This window comes from Salmo salar, chromosome 03 (genome assembly GCF_965601325.2).
Source record: "Salmo salar chromosome 03, fSalSal1, whole genome shotgun sequence".
In the NCBI taxonomy this organism is placed as follows: domain Eukaryota; kingdom Metazoa; phylum Chordata; class Actinopteri; order Salmoniformes; family Salmonidae; genus Salmo; species Salmo salar.
In genome coordinates, this window is record NC_138293.1 from 64,574,440 (window position 1) to 64,592,008 (window position 17,569).

At 42.4% G+C, this 17,569-nt stretch overlaps 1 protein-coding gene across 2 annotated transcripts; it reads left to right on the forward strand.

Moving 5' to 3' along the window:
• Nucleotides 1-364: 364 nt before the first annotated feature.
• tmem184a (transmembrane protein 184a) lies at nucleotides 365-17,268 on the forward strand. 2 transcript variants are annotated; one of them, XM_014192949.3, is made up of 9 exons: nucleotides 365-724; nucleotides 4,725-4,952; nucleotides 8,042-8,207; nucleotides 10,924-11,014; nucleotides 11,305-11,380; nucleotides 12,362-12,453; nucleotides 12,601-12,770; nucleotides 12,904-13,110; nucleotides 15,235-17,268. In XM_014192949.3, the coding sequence occupies exons 2-9, from the start codon at nucleotides 4,725-4,727 to the stop codon at nucleotides 15,471-15,473; spliced, it is 1,269 nt and encodes a 422-aa protein (XP_014048424.3). In that variant the 5' UTR covers nucleotides 365-724; the 3' UTR covers nucleotides 15,474-17,268.
• Nucleotides 17,269-17,569: the final 301 nt, after the last annotated feature.

The window sequence follows — 17,569 nt, forward strand, 5'->3', positions numbered from 1 at the left end:
GTTTATATATTTTTTCAGTGTAAAGTGTTGGTCCCATGTTTCATGAGCTGAAATATATTTTTTTAAATCCAAGAGAATTTGGCAGTATGTCCAACTGGCCTCACAATCACAGACCACATGTATCCACATAGTTCTCACTTATTACACACACACACGACTCGATGGACATGGAAAGGGTGTATATGCCACTAGGCCTATGGTTACGTCACATGACGATGACCGCTTCTACGTCCATGTTCCACCTGAGTGTTTACCTGGGGTGTATTCATGAGTCTGGCAACGGAAACCGTTTACCGTGTAAGAACCAAACGGAAGCAAACAGCGAACGGACGGAAATTGGGAGGGACCTATCTGGATTTATCCAATTGAAACACGTTTTCGTTGCAAAACCTTTTCCTTTGACTTAAACGGTTTCTGTTGCGACGAAACGTTTTGAAACAGAAACAGCGCAATGAATAAATCCCCGATGTTGCAGTTTATTTAGAAGGGGCAATAGTCCAGAGAGGATATACTCGGTATTATCTGTGTCGCTTTTATTTGAACATTAATTAAAACATAGGCCTACATCCTCCTTTATTCGAATAACCTACACTGACTGAGTCAGTTCACCCTTCACCGACTCTGTGGACTTCGAACTCGCATTACACCTGTCTTCACAACAAGGAAGTATTGAATCCTTCGTTCGTACCTTTTGAAAGGAAGCCATTTCTCAGCAAGCTCACTGGTAATGGTATTCGATATCATCAGCTAAATCATCTTTATTTCTATTAATTGTTCCATTCCAAATGTATTTTTGAGAAAGGGCACGATTTATACCTGCCCGTTCCATTTGAAGTTTATTTCGCTCAAAGTGGATATACCGGTAACGTTAGGTCAAGGCCATCGAGTCTACAGACAGCTAAGGTAAACCTCCGTATTTTACCTATGTAGCCTACATATAACTAAGTAATTACAAATATTTGTTTGGACATAGCCTACACGCCTATGACTTGCCCGTGCAACAGGTTTCTAAAACAGATTATTAAGGCTGTGGATGTTTTGTTCTTGATAATTCACATAGGCCTATCACAGGGCTCATCAACTACTGTAGATTCAGCCGCGGGACGATTTTCTTCATGAGCGGGTGGTCATGGACGGGTGTTGTGCCGATAATCCCCCCTCTGCCAGAACACCCGAACATAATTACAAATAATTTGTAGATAGCACATTGACCGCAAGAAGCCTAAAACATAATCATTTCAACCCTTGCAAACATTTGTATACGACCAAATATATCTCTCTATTTTATACTGTAGTTGTGATCTTATAGTTTTTGTTATGTTATTAAGAAGTTAACAGCTCATAGAACCTGCGCTTTTTCATAAACCAGCAGCTCTGATTCAGTCACGCAAATGTTTAGGAAATGTATAATATGTTTTCCTGTATGTATGTAGCCTAGACAGTGGTGGGTGCCTTCTGGTTTGCTTAATAGAAGGAATTTGAAATTATTTATACTTTTAGACTTACTCAAGTAGTATTTTACTGGGTGACTTTCACTCTTACTTGAGTCATTTTCTATTAAGTATGATAATCGCATACTTTTTCCACAACTGAGCCTAGAGCAGGGTTCCCCAACTGGCAGCCACTGGCCAAATTATGTATTTGGCCCCCCACGGTTTCTGAGATCTATCTGTGATCTCTAACACCACCGCCAACATGGGGCACTCTGTTCACAACATTGACACCAGCAAACCACTCGCCCACACAACGCCATACACGCTGTTTGCCATCTGCCCGGTACACTTGAAACCTGGATTCATCCATGAAGAGCACACTTCTCCAGCGTGCCAGTGGCCATCAAAGGTGAGCATTTGCCAACTGCAGTCAGGTCAAGACCCTGGTGAGGATGACGAGCATGCAGGTGAACTTCCCTGAGATGGTTTCTGACAGTTTGTGCATCAATTCTTCAGTTATGCAAACCCACAATTTCATCAGCTGTCCTGACAATTCCACAGATGAAGAAGCTGGATGCAGAGACCCTGGGCTGGCATGGTTACACGTGTTCTGCGTTTTTGAGGCCAAATTCTCTAAAACAATGTTGGAGTTGGCTTATGGTAGAAAAATGAACATTACATTCTCTGGCAACAGCTCTAGTAGACATTTTTTGCAGTCAGCATGCCAACTGCACGCTCCCTCAACTTGAGACATCTGTGGCATTGTTTTGTGTGACAACATTTTGTGGCTTTTTATTGTCCCCAGCACAAGGTGCACCTGTGTAATGATCTTGCTGTTGAATCAGCTTCTTGATATGCCACACCTGTCAGGTGGATGGATTATCTTGGCAAAGGAGAAATGCTCACTAACAGGGATGTAAACAAATGTGTACACAATTTTAGAGAAATAAGCTTTTTGTGTGTATGGAATTCTTTTGGGGGCGGGATCTTTTATTTCAGCTCATGAAACATGGGGCCAACACTTTACATGTTGCATTTATATTTATGTTCATATATATAGTACCAGTCAAAAGTTTGGACGCCTACTCATTCAAGTTTTTATTTTTTTTACATTGTAGAATAATAGTTAAGACATTAAAACTATGAAATAACACATATGGAATCATGTAGTAACCGAAAGTGTTAAACAAATCAAAATATGTTTTAGATTCTTAAAAGTAGCCACCCTTTGCCTTGAGAGTTTTGCACACTCCTGGCATTGTTTCTACCAGCTTCATAAGGTAGTCACCTGGAATGCATTTCAATTCTTTCCTTCTTAATGCGTTTGAGCCAATCAGTTGTGTTGTGACAAGGTAGGGGTAGTATACAGAAGATAGCCCCTATTTGGTAAAATACCAAGTCCATATTATGGCAAGAACAGCTCAAATAAGCAAAGACAAATGACAGTCCATCTTTACTTTAAGACATGAAGGTCAGTCAATCGAAAATTTCAAAACCTTTGAACATTTATTCAAGTGCTGTCGCAAAAACCATCAAGCGCTATGATGAAACTGGCTCTCGTGAGGACCGCCACAGGAAAGGAAGACTGAGTTACCTCTGCTGCAGAGGATAAGTTCATTAGAGTTACCAGCCTCAGAAATTGCAGCCCAAATAAATGCTTTCTATAGTTCAAGTAACAGACCCCTGGCTCAGACTGTATTCTCAGTACTTTGTTTAAGTAAATTTGGCAACAATTACAGCTTCAAGTCTTCTTGGGCATGACACTACAAGCTTAGCACACCTGTATTTGGGGAGGTTCTCCCATTCTTCTCTGCAGATCCTCTCAAGCTCCGTCAGGTTGGATGGGGAGTGTCGCTGCACAGCTATTTTCAGGTCTCTCCAGAGATGTTAGATTGGGTTCAAGTCCGGGCTCTGGCTGGGCCACTCAAGGACGTTCAGAGACTTGTCCCGAAGCCACTCCTGTGTTGTCTTGGCTGTGTACTTAGGGTTGTTGTCCTGTTGGAAGGCGAACCTTCACCCCAGTCTTAGGTCCAGAGCGCTCTGGAGCAGGTTTTCATCAAGGATCTCACTGTAATTTGCTCCGTTCATCTTTCCCTCGATCCTGACTAGTCCCCCAGTCCCTGACGCTGAAAAATATCCCCACAGCATGATGCTGCCACCACCATGCTTCACCGTAGGGATGGTGCCAGGTTTCCTCCAGACGTGACACTTAGCATTCAGGCCAAAGAGGTTAAATCTTGTTTTCATCAAACCAGAGAATCTTGTTTCTCATGGTCTGAGAGTCTTTAGGTGCCTTTTGGCAAAATGCAAGCGGGCTGTCGTGCCTTTTACTGAGGAGTGGCTTTTGTCTGGCCACTACCATAAAGGCCTGATTGGTGGAGTGCTGCAGAGATGGTTGACCAAGGCCCTTCTCCCCCGATTGCTCAGTTTGGCCGGCGGCCAGCTCTAGTAAGGGTCTTGGTTGTTTCAAACTTCTTCTATTTGGAGGCCACTGTGTTCTTAGGGACCTTCAATGCTGCAGAAATATTTTGGTATCCTTCCCCAGATCTTTGCCTCAACACAATCCTGTCTCGGAGCGCTACGGACAATTCATTCAACCTCATGGCTTGGTTTTTGCTCTGACGTGCACTGTCAACTGTGGGACCTTATATAGATAGGTGTGTGCCTTTTCCAAATCATGTCCAATCAATTGAATTTACCACAGCTGGGCTCCAATCAAGTTGTAGAAACATTTCAAGGATGATCAATGGAATCAGGATGCACCTGAGTTCAATTTCTAGTCTCATAGGAAATGGTCTGAATACTCACGTAAATAAGATACGTTTTTATTTTTTATACATTTGCAAACATAAAATAACTGTTTTCACTTTGTCATTATGGGGTATGGTGTGTAGATTAATGATTGTTTGTTTTTAATCTGTTTTGGAATATGGCTGTAACATAACAAAATGTGGGAAAAAGAGAGGGTTCTGAATACTTTCTGAATGGACTGTGTGTATATATAGTTATTTATGTTTTGGGACATAAGACTGTAAAAACACCTGCAAACCAGCTCCAAGTGATATGTGATCATTTTCAAACGTTAGCAAGGTTTGAAATAATTTATGTTTTAGTCAAATATTGTATCTGTTTGGGCTTCTTGCGGTGAATTTGAAGTCTACAAATGATTTGTCATTATGTTCTGGCCCCCTGACTATCCACTCAAGAAGAAATCAGCCCACGGCTTAATCTATTTGACGATCCCTGGCCTAAAGCTTCCTCATTTACCCAAACAACACTTTATTGTTTCAGATGAACAGCACCTCAGAGGAGATGGCGATGGACTCGGAAGTCCTCCAAAATGAGTCTCTCATACGTTTCGCATCTCCAATTCTTAACAAGTCAGACATATACAACATGACAATAATTCAAACAGGGAATGGGACTATTGTGGCACACGATATCTTCTTGAATACGACTGCTGCTCAAGCTCTGTCGGGGATCTTCGTCTGGTCAGCACTGCTCCTCACTTGCCATCAGGTATGTTACATTTGATCAGTTTTCTGCCTCTGTACTCGTTTTGATGTGAATCTAGTAAACAAAATCCGTTCCAAGTTAAAAGCATGGCTCCAGGCGTTGTCAGTATCACTCAGCTTTTAGGCAAAGAAATGCAAATCTGTAACGGGAGCTAGGAAGGTGTTGTGGGTTGCCTACACCCTTACCAGAGGACAAAGACTCCAGCCAGACAATACATTTTGTTTTGTGTTTTTCACTTCTACATTTGATCCAGTATCAGGTGTTTTTCCAGACCTACTTTCTCCTCACTGTCTCCATCATTGAGAGGCAAGACTGAGTGTGAAAGTGAATTGGCTCCTATCTGTAAAGTGACAGTTTGTACATAGTGTGTCATTGTTTCTTAATTGTTACTAGGTGATCCATTAGTGTTGCTGTTTGCGGGCACTTCCGTTGACCGTGACTACCACTGATAACGACACAGTGCAAACAGAGCCGTCATCGATCAAATGGCTGGGCAGAGCAGTTATATAACTTTAACCAAGTATAATAAGGCCATGATTATATTCACATTCAGTATAGGCTTACTGAAGGGTGTTTTTTCTTCAGTTATTGCTATTTACTCAGTCTCTTGCTGTAATCCTTCAGTAGAGACAATGGTGATACTTATCAGACTGCGGTTTCATCAACTCCAGAGAGGGTGTACATTTGAATGGCATGCATTATCAGCAGAGATGTGCGGGTGTTGTCGAGGTCACATTTCCAGCGTCGTAATAAAAGGAGAGGATCACGTTTTGCGAGGGGCAATCAGCGGAGGACCCGTGTGTTTTATGCTGCTCAGCATTGGGGAGCGAGCCGTCTCTTCTCATATTGTGCTGATGAACCGATAAACCCGAGTGCTGCTGAGAATGGGTCCATCCAACCTTTAGCGGCTGTATAGACAGGAAGCCCCCAGGGAGTCCCACTGTGTCTGCTCTGGTTGGAGATTTAGATGATCACGATATTTCTAGATAGGAATATGATGGTATTATTGTCCCCAGGGTTTATGTGCTGACATTTTCTATACGCTGGTTGCAACATTTCTGAAACGTTTCACATTATCATCAGCTCATACTTTATTACTGAAAATACATCAGGCAGAAGTAGGCGCACCTCTGGTATAGCAAGCATACCCTTTTTTTTTACTAGATTTAACATGTCTTATAAAATTGACATTGTTCATAAAAGGAGTTGTATTTTTTTCACAACAAGCAAAAAATACTGTCAATTTGGCATTCCATGGAGTCTCCCGTTCTGTCCATCTGTTTAGTTTTGGAGTACTTTGTTTTCCCATCCACTCCCCATCAAAGCAGGCCAGACATTAACATATGTGGCCTGTGAGATAGTTGCAGGGTTGCATGAGGCAAGCACGCAGGGAGATTAAAAACAGCCTTCCTGACAGGATTGGTTTTATTTAGTATTCTGGTGTATCATCAGATTTTCCTCCATAAGACTGTCTCTGGAGAGTTCTCCTCCTCTCCCAATTCTGCATACTAACACTGTATGCTGGACAATGCTGATCTTAGATGTCCCAGTCTGCTCACTGTGGTCCAAAGCACCAGGTGTTACAGTACTATGGAGTGTTACTGATGTTCTCTGACACACTCCACTGTTCAGACCTCCCACTTCCCGGGGCAGCTTGTCAGGGAGAGAGGAGGGTCATGATATCACACTATAGTCAGTGTGATGTGTGGTCTTCTCATTCTGTCTGGGTGTTCTGTACAGAACTGTCGTGCTCAGTGCGCGCCCCTCTCACTTTCTCACGGACACTGCTTGGTATAAACGCGAGACACTCCACACACTTTCTCATTCCAACATGGACGTTTGGTATGTCACAGCTGTCAGTGCCAGGGGCGGGCTGGGGAGTGTTATGAGGTAGAGTTCTACGTTTTTCACAGACCAACTGAAATTAGCTGGGGGATGGACTTGGGTTACTGCTCAACTAAGACAGAAGGGTATTGAGTCGGAGTCAGGCTAGAGCAGAGTCATTACCCAGGGCACAGCTCTGTCTGTCTGCCTGTCAGCTCAGCATTATGGAGCCTGGAGGACCGCAGTCTTTCCACCAGCCATTCAGGGGAAATGGAGGACATCAGTCTGCAGCCTGCTTCACTTCTCAGGAGAGCCACATGCATCATGCCCTGGCACTGGCCAGCCTCTAATGTGCCACCTCTAATGGCCATTTAATCATGTTGCATGAGTCTGTGTAAGTGGACCTGAAGTCAAGAAATGCCATGGTGCACCACTTTGAATGGATCAAACTGCAATACTCAACTCTGACCATTGCTTTTAGTTTCCTTTGGCATTTGCCCCTGAAAATATGTAGTTGATTATGTGCTTCACAAACTTAATTATGTAATGGATGCTCTGAACTTTCCTTCACCCCATGGCCTTGACTCCAATTCTGAAAAATGTTGGTTCCTAGAATAGGGAATCATGCCACACCATTTAGCATTCACATACTGCATTATGTTTTAAAATGATTCAGGGGAATTGAAGAGTTCAATCAAATTCAACAGTCTGAGACACACGTTTTGAAGCAGTGCACCCCTCTACTTCTTTCTGTTCTCCCTCCCAAGTGTAAAAACGTCCGTGTAACACATCTCTAGGAGAGTTGATCCTATAACACAGATATTCACTTTTCAGTCAAGCTTTTGCCTTGATCAGCAGAAATTCATCCCGCTCACCTTGTTACCCCAATTATGCAGTGTTATCATTCTGGGTTTTCATTTTTACCCTCCTCTATCTTTTTCTTACCTCTCGACCTCAAACCTACAGACACTCCTTTTTTATATATTTTAGTCAATGCTGTAATGCTGTCCTTCTAAAGCCTGTTGGGCCTGTGTGATAGCCAAATCGTGCCTTGAGAGGGTTCCACGGAAGTGCCGTTTATTCATAAGAACCCATCTCTTTGAAGCACTGGCCCCCTAATACTGCTCGTCAGGTTTAGCTCAATTATTCATAATGGTTGGTCTAGTGGCTGAAACTGGGATTTGAATAACTCAATGCATTTTTGCCTAGTCAGTGCTCTTGGTTTTTTTAATAACTATTTTTGTTTTGTTTCTGTGTCCCTTTTCCAGATCTACACACACCTGAGGTCCTACACAGTCCCTAACGAGCAGCGCTACATCATTCGCATTCTTTTCATCGTGCCAATCTATGCGTTCGACTCCTGGCTCAGCCTGCTCTTCATCAGCAACGACCAGTACTATGTCTACTTTGACTCTGTCCGAGACTGTTATGAAGGTACGGCAAACCAACCACCCCACCCTTCTCCTCCCTTTCGCTGTTGCCTCATATCTCAGCCAGCGCCCTGACAGCGGTTTACTCTATAAGCACCTGTACAGGCGGCAGTAGTCAGACACCGGGCGGGTTCTGTCTGGCCAGTAATGACATTTAGACCTATTATGAGTTCTGAAAAAAAAATTATGGCTATAAGGATTGAAGCTAAAACGGACTGGCCCAACCTGTTTTTCCTCACCTGTCAGTGCTTCCCTATGGGCAGAGAGGCCCTATTGTTCATGGTGTTCTGTTTCCAGGGCGTGTAGACTTTCAGACCTGTCTTTCTTCCTCTTAGGCTTAGTGGTTTTTCTATTCTATTTTTTGCAAAAGGTGGAAAAGGGATGTACTTTAGTTGAGATCATTCTAATCCAAACTAAACTAGTTAAGAGTTGTTTTTAATTCAAACATAAAGGAGATGTTCATCTTCCTCATAGCTATTCTTCACATTGAATTATTAATGTCTCATGAATTTTACTCTGAAAAGCCTTTCTTTAATAGTCATTATGTACCGAAGCAATAAGAAAAGACTCTATTACTTTAACAATGACAGAGGTGAATCACATGCAGAATTGTTTAAGTGTAATTTGATATATGGACAAAACTATTAGTATTTCACATACATTATTGACCAGAGAATTTAGTGTTTGAGACAAGTTTATGATTGGTGGTGGAGATTGCTCTTTAAAATCAGCATCCGAAAGCAGATTAACTGTTGCATTGCATTGAGTCAGCATGGCCAGGGCTAAAGTGTGAAACTCTGTGCCCCTGATACTTGAGAGTGTAACCTGCATTCACTTTTTTTAAACCCCTCCTGAAATGGCAACCAAAGATTTGGAGGACAGAGAACCATCCCAAGCCTCTTAGCGGTGGGGAGGAAACATTGATTGGTAAAAAATATGATTATTGTAAAGTGAAACCCTCTCACCAAAGTCTCATTTCAGTTTCCACTGCTTCTAAATTAGGACGTAAGATCTCTACAGTGCTATCATCACAATCTGGCCCACAATATTACCTGCAGCACAGAATGCTCACAGATTGACAAATTATCTCTAAAATCCATATTTATGAGGAATGATTTCTATAGACAGAACATGAATATTTAGTGAGATTAGCTGGAATCGGTAGCCCTTTACACTCGTACCTGTATACGGGTTGAAATGGCAGATTTGGGCACCAATAAACGGCTAAATTGGAAGGCATTGGCTGTACAGTAACATGCTATACATGCACTTCAGTGCTGTATGGGTTCTGAATGACATCCGGGCTGAACTTGAGCACCCACGCGGTGTCACTCCCATCCCTCCCACTAATTGGACGACTTTAGCAAATGTTTTGTTGTCTGAGTGAGGGAAGTGCAGTAAATTAAGAGAACTATGTATTTTGAAAGATGAGAAGTTGAGGATTATAATAAATTCCGCTTTGATGTCATACAAGCAAGCCAAACCCCCATGAGTCCAAATGTGCACTTCACATTTCCATATCATAAAACTCATGTCATATACAGTGTCAACGTTTATGATCACTATGTTTAATGTACAGTTACATGATGACATACCCAGGGTTATTGTGAACAGAACGAGCCTGTTTGTCTACTGTGAAGACAACTCCCCTGTGGGACACGCACCTGAATGCAGTCACGACTCTTTTCTATGCGCACCAAAATGATGATCTGTTTCCCGGTATTGCATTGTGAAAGCCTAACACTGTAAGATCATATTTTATAGCTTAGCTCGTCATGTTGGCAAAAGAACAGGCTTTCAAATGATGCCCACCTGACCCAGATTTGTGATTTGTAATGGTCAGTTTTTGGATTGCGTGAACGACAACAGTAATTGAGTGATGGCAGGGTTGTGGTCCAAACAAAACAACTAAAAGTATGCTTGCTCTAATTCCTCAACGGAACAGCTAGGAGAGCGAAAAGCACCTTACAGTGGAAGACTCATCTTTGAGTCATAAAAGTGCATTGAAATGACTTGTGCACACTTTGGAGAGGTGTGTAGCCACCTCTCACTCAAACTCTTGTCATTTTTTTTAAATTATATTGCGCCTACCCCACATTTTCCAGGAATATTCTCATCATGTTACTGAATGTATCAAGAGTATTTTCAGATTTCGGAATCAACAGATGAGGTGAAAAGTACAGTAAATGTAAAATGCACATAAAATCAACAATGTAATGTTCTGGATTCAGTGTTGTCATGTGAACTGTTGTGTCCCCACCTTTTGGTGTAATAATTTCCCCTTTATCTCTAAACTGTTCCCTTTTAATTGCTGCCATGGTTATGCATTTCATATTTCTTCTGAAAGAAATGTAGCCCTATCCATGTAGGCTAATTCCCACGAGTGTAAAGAATTAATGGTGAAACAGCCACACCCGTTTGTGATATTACAACATCATTGCACGCGCGGTAGAGCACAATATCTACTGCAACATTTTTTTTACCATGCTGCACGACACTCCTCAGCTCAGCAACAATAACCATGGTGGTGGGGTGGCCAGTGGGGCTGTTTCCCCCTACTACGGATTCCATTTTCAAACGGACTGACCCGTGACATTGAATTGTTGTTTTTGAAAATGACCCCACTTGCAAAACCTAGTATCAGTGTTGTAAACAACATTCCATCATAATGTACAGGAATGTATGTATGTGAGTGACTTTGTCCCTTCTCTCCATGACAGCATTTGTGATTTACAACTTCCTAAGCCTGTCCTTTGAGTACCTCGGGGGAGAGAGTGCCATCATGTCCGAGATCCGAGGGAAGTCCATTGAGTGAGTGCTCCCAGTCCCATCCTCCATACCATGGTCTCATACTAGACGCTATGCAAGTAGCTTTCAAAAAACCCACCCAGAATGTTGGGGATTTTCAGTTTGTATTGCAAGTCTTACAGTCACCCAGGGTCAGGCTGTAATTTCCTTGAATTAACATCTTGATCTTGTTTTAAGGTAGTCTGACTTCAAGGATAATGATGTCTTGTATTTTGGACACTAGAATGATGTCTTTAAGTCTGGTACACATTCAAAGGATACATTTGTGACCACACATTTTCTATCATTCCCAGGTCGAGCTGTATGTATGGTACCTGCTGCTTAGGTGGAATAAGCTACTCTATTGGCTTTTTAAGATTCTGTAAACAGGTGAGTTTCCATCTCCCTCCCTGCTTGGATGATGAAAGCACTCTGAAAATATGGAAATAGGAAATTGTGATTTGTTATTTTAATGTCACCTCATTGAACATTTTTTTTTTTTTATCAAGATCGCTCCTCTATTGCGAATTGACAGCCATTATAATTGGCTGTCCACTTTTTAGAGGATAAGGTTGACTGGTTAAAAAGGAAAATGAAAGCAATCTGAGAACAGGTGAAAGCAGCTTTGTAATAAGCACAGAGAAATAACATGAGCTGTCAGCTTGACTGTCCCCATAGTGTCTTGGGGATGCAGTCTGTGCTCTGAGTCTTACCCTGATGGCAATTGGATCTGAAAGGTATGTCCTCAGAACAGTGAATAGACGTCCAGAAAAGGGAGCTGATTAACACTCGGCATGTTCTGGCTGGACTCCTACGTGGGGTGGTTTCAAAGCACAACCTTGCTGTTCTCTTCCCTCCGGTAGCAGAGTTGAAAGGGATAGAACTATATCTGCTCTGGCTCTGTGAGACGACAAGTTGGAGGGAATGGGATCAATAACTGCATTTAGAGATTACTCCGGGTTTCAAGAGGAGGACGTCTAATCCAAAAGCACCGGCCTGTCCTAAAGTTGCTATATCATTTCCCATTTAAAGGTCTGCAGGTGGCCCCAGTAAGGAAAACTACTGACCCTTGAAACTCCATCACATGCCCCTTAGTGTACATTAACATTACTTCAGACAGTACATTGTTTTGGCATAATGTCAATACATGCATATTTTAGAGATTTTTAACATAGTATATCATACAATGCAAATTGATAGACACACAATTTCCACAAAATGTTCATTCATTTCATAGATGACTCAGTGTTTGAAGACGTACAGTTGGCTACCTTTCAAATCCAATAACCAACATGAAGTAGTTGTCACCTGCGTTGTTCCTTGTTTTGTCTGTGTTCAATGCATGTCCCATCCTGTATTGATGTCATTTAGGCCACTCTTCAGTTCTGTGTCGTCAAACCCATCATGGCCGTCATCACCATCCTCCTGCAGGCCTTTGGCAAATATCATGATGGAGACTTTAAGTGAGCACAACCTTTCATTCCATTCCATTTCACCCATTTCAACTTCCCTTCGCATGCTCGCACTACTCATTGTGTGTTTACATTCAGAAAGGGAATGTACATAGATCCCCACTAACATGTCTGTATTGATCCTGTTCCCCTCTGCAGTGTGAATGGAGGATACCTCTACATCACCATCATCTACAACATCTCTGTCAGCCTGGCCCTGTACGCTCTCTTCCTCTTCTTCTTCACTACCAGTGACCTGCTGAGGCCTTATGAACCTGTGCTCAAATTCCTCACCATCAAATCTGTCATCTTCCTGTCCTTCTGGCAGGGTGCGTTGTTCCCTTACCTTGACTTAATATCAACAGATTCAAACCCTGATGGGGTTGGAAAAGTCTACAAAATACATTGTATTTGATACATTAGACTGGAGTAGCACATGAAGGTGTTGTCTTTTGTTGTTAGGTATGGTGCTGGCCATCCTGGAGCGCTGTGGGGTCATCCCTAACGCCCTGTTTATCGACGGCCAGGAGGTGGGGGCCGGCACAGTGGCAGCAGGCTGGCAGAACTTCATCACCTGCATCGAGATGTTCTTCGCTGCTATCGCCCTGCGCTACGCCTTCACCTGCACCGTGTACCAGGAGAAGAAGAACGAACTTCCAGGGACACGCGGTAACTGCATTTCTACACGTCCATAGAGAGGGGAGGTGTCTGTTGGAGCTGATGAAATGGTCATTGGGAGGGCTGGGAATTGCCAGATACGATATTATCACCATACTTGGGTGCCGATACGATATGTATTGCAATTCTCACGATTCTGTATGTATTGTGATTCGATACTGTGATTTCTTTGCAATTCAATGTTCCAAACATATGGCTCACCATATGTCTGCTGCGGAATTTCCCTTAAGTGTTCAATTGGGTTGCGATCTGGTGACCCCACACACACACTTTAAACCCCTTATGCTCCTTTGAGACCCCTATTTTAAAGTCAATATACTTTGTATCCCCCATTTACTCAAGTGTTTCCTTTATTTTGGAAGTTACCTGTAGGTGACAATGCAGTTTTCTGTCCCGTTCCCTGGCTGTAAACAGGGAATGGGAAACGCGTCAGGGAGAAATAGCCAGAGTGAACAGTGTGAACCAGGCAGGCCAGAGGTCAGCAGAGGAACGGTCTTCAGGGTGTTCATCATTACTCATGGCTCACAGGAAAGTTGCTAGCACAGCATGCTATAGAAAGAGCATTTCATAGCCTCTATATGCTTAATCGCAGGAACTAGCGGTACTGCTCTGACGTCAATACCTTTCACATGAGCAGAAGACAAATGGAGACCAAGGAAAAAGCCTTCTGCGGAGATATCAATCATCTCAGCTCGTTCCTTCCTGCAACAGCAATCCTGCTGAGGCCTTGGGCTATAGGAGACAGACATGCAGAAAGAAACGGAATCGCTAAATGCTGATTAAGTGTGAAATGTTTCCATGCCCATTACATTTGACTGGTAAAAGTGTTCTCTTCATCTTGCCGAGTGATCAAAAGAACCTTGTGACAAAATGAATAGTGATTTCTCCCATGTTCGGCCTTCTTCGTGCTCCTGTACAAAATGTATTATTAATTTGCTATAGTTGCTATTCATTTAAAACTAATGGTAATGAGGCCGCAGAAAGTTAAGCAGCAAATTAGATTTTTATTGTGGTCTAAACTTGTAAATGAAATGCAGCTGAAGCCAGACTATTCTCTGAGGAGTTTCCAAAAGTATGGTTTTGAAAGTTAATTTTCCCTCTCAAAGGGATGCATGGTGTTGGGGCTACATTTCTTATATGCCCCACTGAGTTGTTCTTTCCTACCAAAGCACCAATTCAAAGGTCATAATTCAGTGCTATAGTATGTGACTGGACTGCATAAACATTACCTGAACCAGAAAGATTCCCATTAAGACTAGTCTAGCCTTTTGATATTGCTGCTGAGAGTTGTAGAGTCACAGCCCCATCCAACCCTCCCTGGGCTGGGAAGTGTCAGAAGGTCATTCATATGTGGTGTTTTCAATGCCTGTGGAGATTTGGGAGGCTTATATACCTCCAGGCTGTCCTCCTCCAACCCTGACTGAGGCCAGCCCCAGCCCTAGTTGCAAAACAGGCCAGCTGTGAGGAGAAGCTCAGGAGAGCATGCCTAACCACGACTCTGACCCTGAAGCACAGCGGAACCCTCCGCCGTGCCGCCTTCCCTCCAGAGACCTGGCCTAGACTGCACGGTCGCTGACCCTGAAACGGAAGGCTGCGTTGGTTCTGTCTGCACCGGACCGCTCCCGGGACGTTGGATGAGACACCCTGGTATTATAGGGTCAAGTATCAGCCTGGCCCACAGCTGGAGGAGCTCAGCTGGGGTAGTGACTGGGAAGGTAGACAGAGGAGAGGAAGCATCTTCCTCACTCCCACTGAATTGCTGCAGACTCTCTGTCATCTCTATGCTCTCATCCATCAACACTGAGAATAGAGGAACACTAACAAGAGGTCCTCATGAGGTGGAACACTGGGCACAAGGACTGAGCACAGTCTTAAAACCAATGATTTTGCATTAGTGAGATTCGTATCAACTGTGATTCTGGACATGGGAGTTTTTCCTAATGAGTCTCTGTCAGCACCTTGTCTTCAAAAATGGATGAATTTAGTTTTCATAAGCGTAACTACTCTTGTATTTCTCATGTTGTCTCATGTTGCTATGGTTTGATATTCAGATCAAAGTTATGTCCTATAAACAAGTTAAATGACCATGTCAAAATGTGTCTTATGTTCTTCTAGACAACATCGCCCCCATGCAGAGCATCTCCAGTGGTCTGAAGGAGACGATGAACCCTGGGGACATGGTCCAGGATGCCATCCACAACTTCTCCCCAGCCTACCAGCAGTACACCCAGCAGTCCACCCAGGAGGTGGTACAGCCCAGCCAGAACAACGGCAAGGCAGGCACAGGCGGCAGCAGCAAGAGCTCCAAGAAATCTGACAAAGTCCTGCTGATTATCTCTGATGATGAATTCTAAGGAGTCGCCCTCCACCACGAGTATCCATGTCTTTATTTCCTCACCACACCCAGGACAACACTGGCACAGCATATCCCACTGTCAGACCTGGCATCCATTCGTGTGGTTCATTTTCATCTTCTTTAATTTCATTTTTTAAGATGAACTCTTTACTTTAGTCCTGGTTTTAAAGTAACTGTCCAGTGTTTCCAAATTTCAATGAAATATGATCTATATATAATTAATTACAACATTTGTGAAAGCTTTCCTTCCAAAAAATTTTAAGTATGCAGTTTTTCTGTGTTGGAATGGTGTCGGCGTACCCCAACAATAGAATGGTGAGGTAAAAATATTAATGTGAGTAGATAGCTGATTGGCCAGCTGAGGAGGATGACATCATCCTCTATGAAATAGCAAGCATGTTTTTTAGCGGTCTGTTTGAAATACAAGTTTGAGGTGAGGTTTTTGAAGTGTTTTTCTCCAATTGATGCTTTCGACACACTATTATTTGGGTACGAGTTAACAGAGTATGAACTTTTAAAAGTGAGATTTTCACTGGACAGTTAATTGAATGAATAATTAATGCAGGAAAGATCAAGAAGGGGACAGAGTGAAGATTTGAATAACCTTATGAGATGATTTTTGTTTCTGCCTTGCTAGTCATGATACTATGGGGAAATAGCCTGTCTGCTGAACCATTTCAGACAAGGCAGGTACTGATGCAATTTTTATTTTGGTCTTTTCCCTGATCCTGGTTCAGTCTCTATCGTAGCAGTGACTGAGCTCTTCTCTGGCCGCTGAAGTATGTACTCCGCTCTCTGTGAATCATGGGAGTTTCAAACAGGAGCTGATTTAATGTACGACTTCAGGAGGGAACCCAGGAATCGTGCCCGTCATGGCTGGCTCTGACACTTCAAGGACCATCTCTTGCATTTGCGTGTTTGAGGTATTTGCTCAGCAGTCCTCTGTTGGGTCTCCCGACGAACTGAAGTCTTTTTTCAAAGACACAACTGACTTTGGAGTAGGAACTTCAAACTCTAGACTTTGGCGCTTTGAAATCCTTTGTATCTAACATGCCACAGACAAATTGGAGGATAAGGCCGACTCCCACCAACTTGGAGGGTTGTGGTAATCTCATTAATTTTCTCAGCATGGATTTCAGTGTATAATTCAGCAGAGCTCTACAATGTTAACCCTAAAAAAAACATTTGCAGTATTGTAAATAGTTTGAGTAGAACCTTTATAGTTTCTGATGTTCGTATTATTGTTCCTTTCAATTCACTGAAGATAATATTTGTACAGAAAATGTTAGATTGATTTAAATGTTAAATTATGTAGTGTACTTTGGTCTCAATGTTCTAATTTTTAAGACATGTCTGCTGTTGTGTTTAGCTTAATGACAAAGTTTGATAAATTGCTATATTGTAAGTAAGCTATGTAGTATTAACAATGTGTTTTCAGTGATTTCTGCAGATCAGTTTGATGTTTCATGATATTTAAGTTGGTTTCATGTCATTAGAAAATATATATTTTGTTTCTGTTTGTGGCGAATTGTGATAGGATAGATGGTGTCCCTCTATCATTTTGAAATGCGTTTAAGTTAGGGAAATTAAGTGCAATGTAATCACTTTTTCCATACCTTCATGTGCCAATTATTGCTGCCTTACTGGGAAAGCAGAAACCGATGTAGAGTTGGATATAAAGTGACGCTGAGATGTAGTGTAACTACAGTGTCTATTACTGAATCCTGGTTTATTTGGTTGCTTGTCACATTTTGCACTCATGTAAAATAAACGATTAAAGAGATGTTCCGGAACTCTTGCGACTACGTAAGTATTTTCTTAAACCTCCCGTTTTGGCCTGGATGTGCCAATGTGTAGTTTATATATGCAAAGGAAAAAAAGGAATGTCTGCCACTCAAGTCATTCTGATGAAGATCCAACTCTAATTGAAACTTTGTCTTTGTGCATCTGATTAAATCACCATGGGAGCATACCAGAGTTGCGCACATTCCTTTTGTCTTTGATATGTTCTTCTGTCCTGCACCTGATAAGTTGGATGTGCATATATATGCACAATGTATACTGGACAAAAACATAAACAACATGTAACAATTT

Excerpts from the sequence above, each read along its gene's own strand:
- tmem184a (XM_014192949.3), top strand. The coding sequence starts at position 4,725 with ATGAACAGCACCTCAGAGGAGATGGCGATGGACTCGGAAGTCCTCCAA. Across the intron at positions 4,953-8,041 it reads TGCTCCTCACTTGCCATCAG|ATCTACACACACCTGAGGTC; the intron begins GTATGTTACATT and ends TCCCTTTTCCAG. Across the intron at positions 12,454-12,600 it reads TATCATGATGGAGACTTTAA|TGTGAATGGAGGATACCTCT; the intron begins GTGAGCACAACC and ends TCCCCTCTGCAG.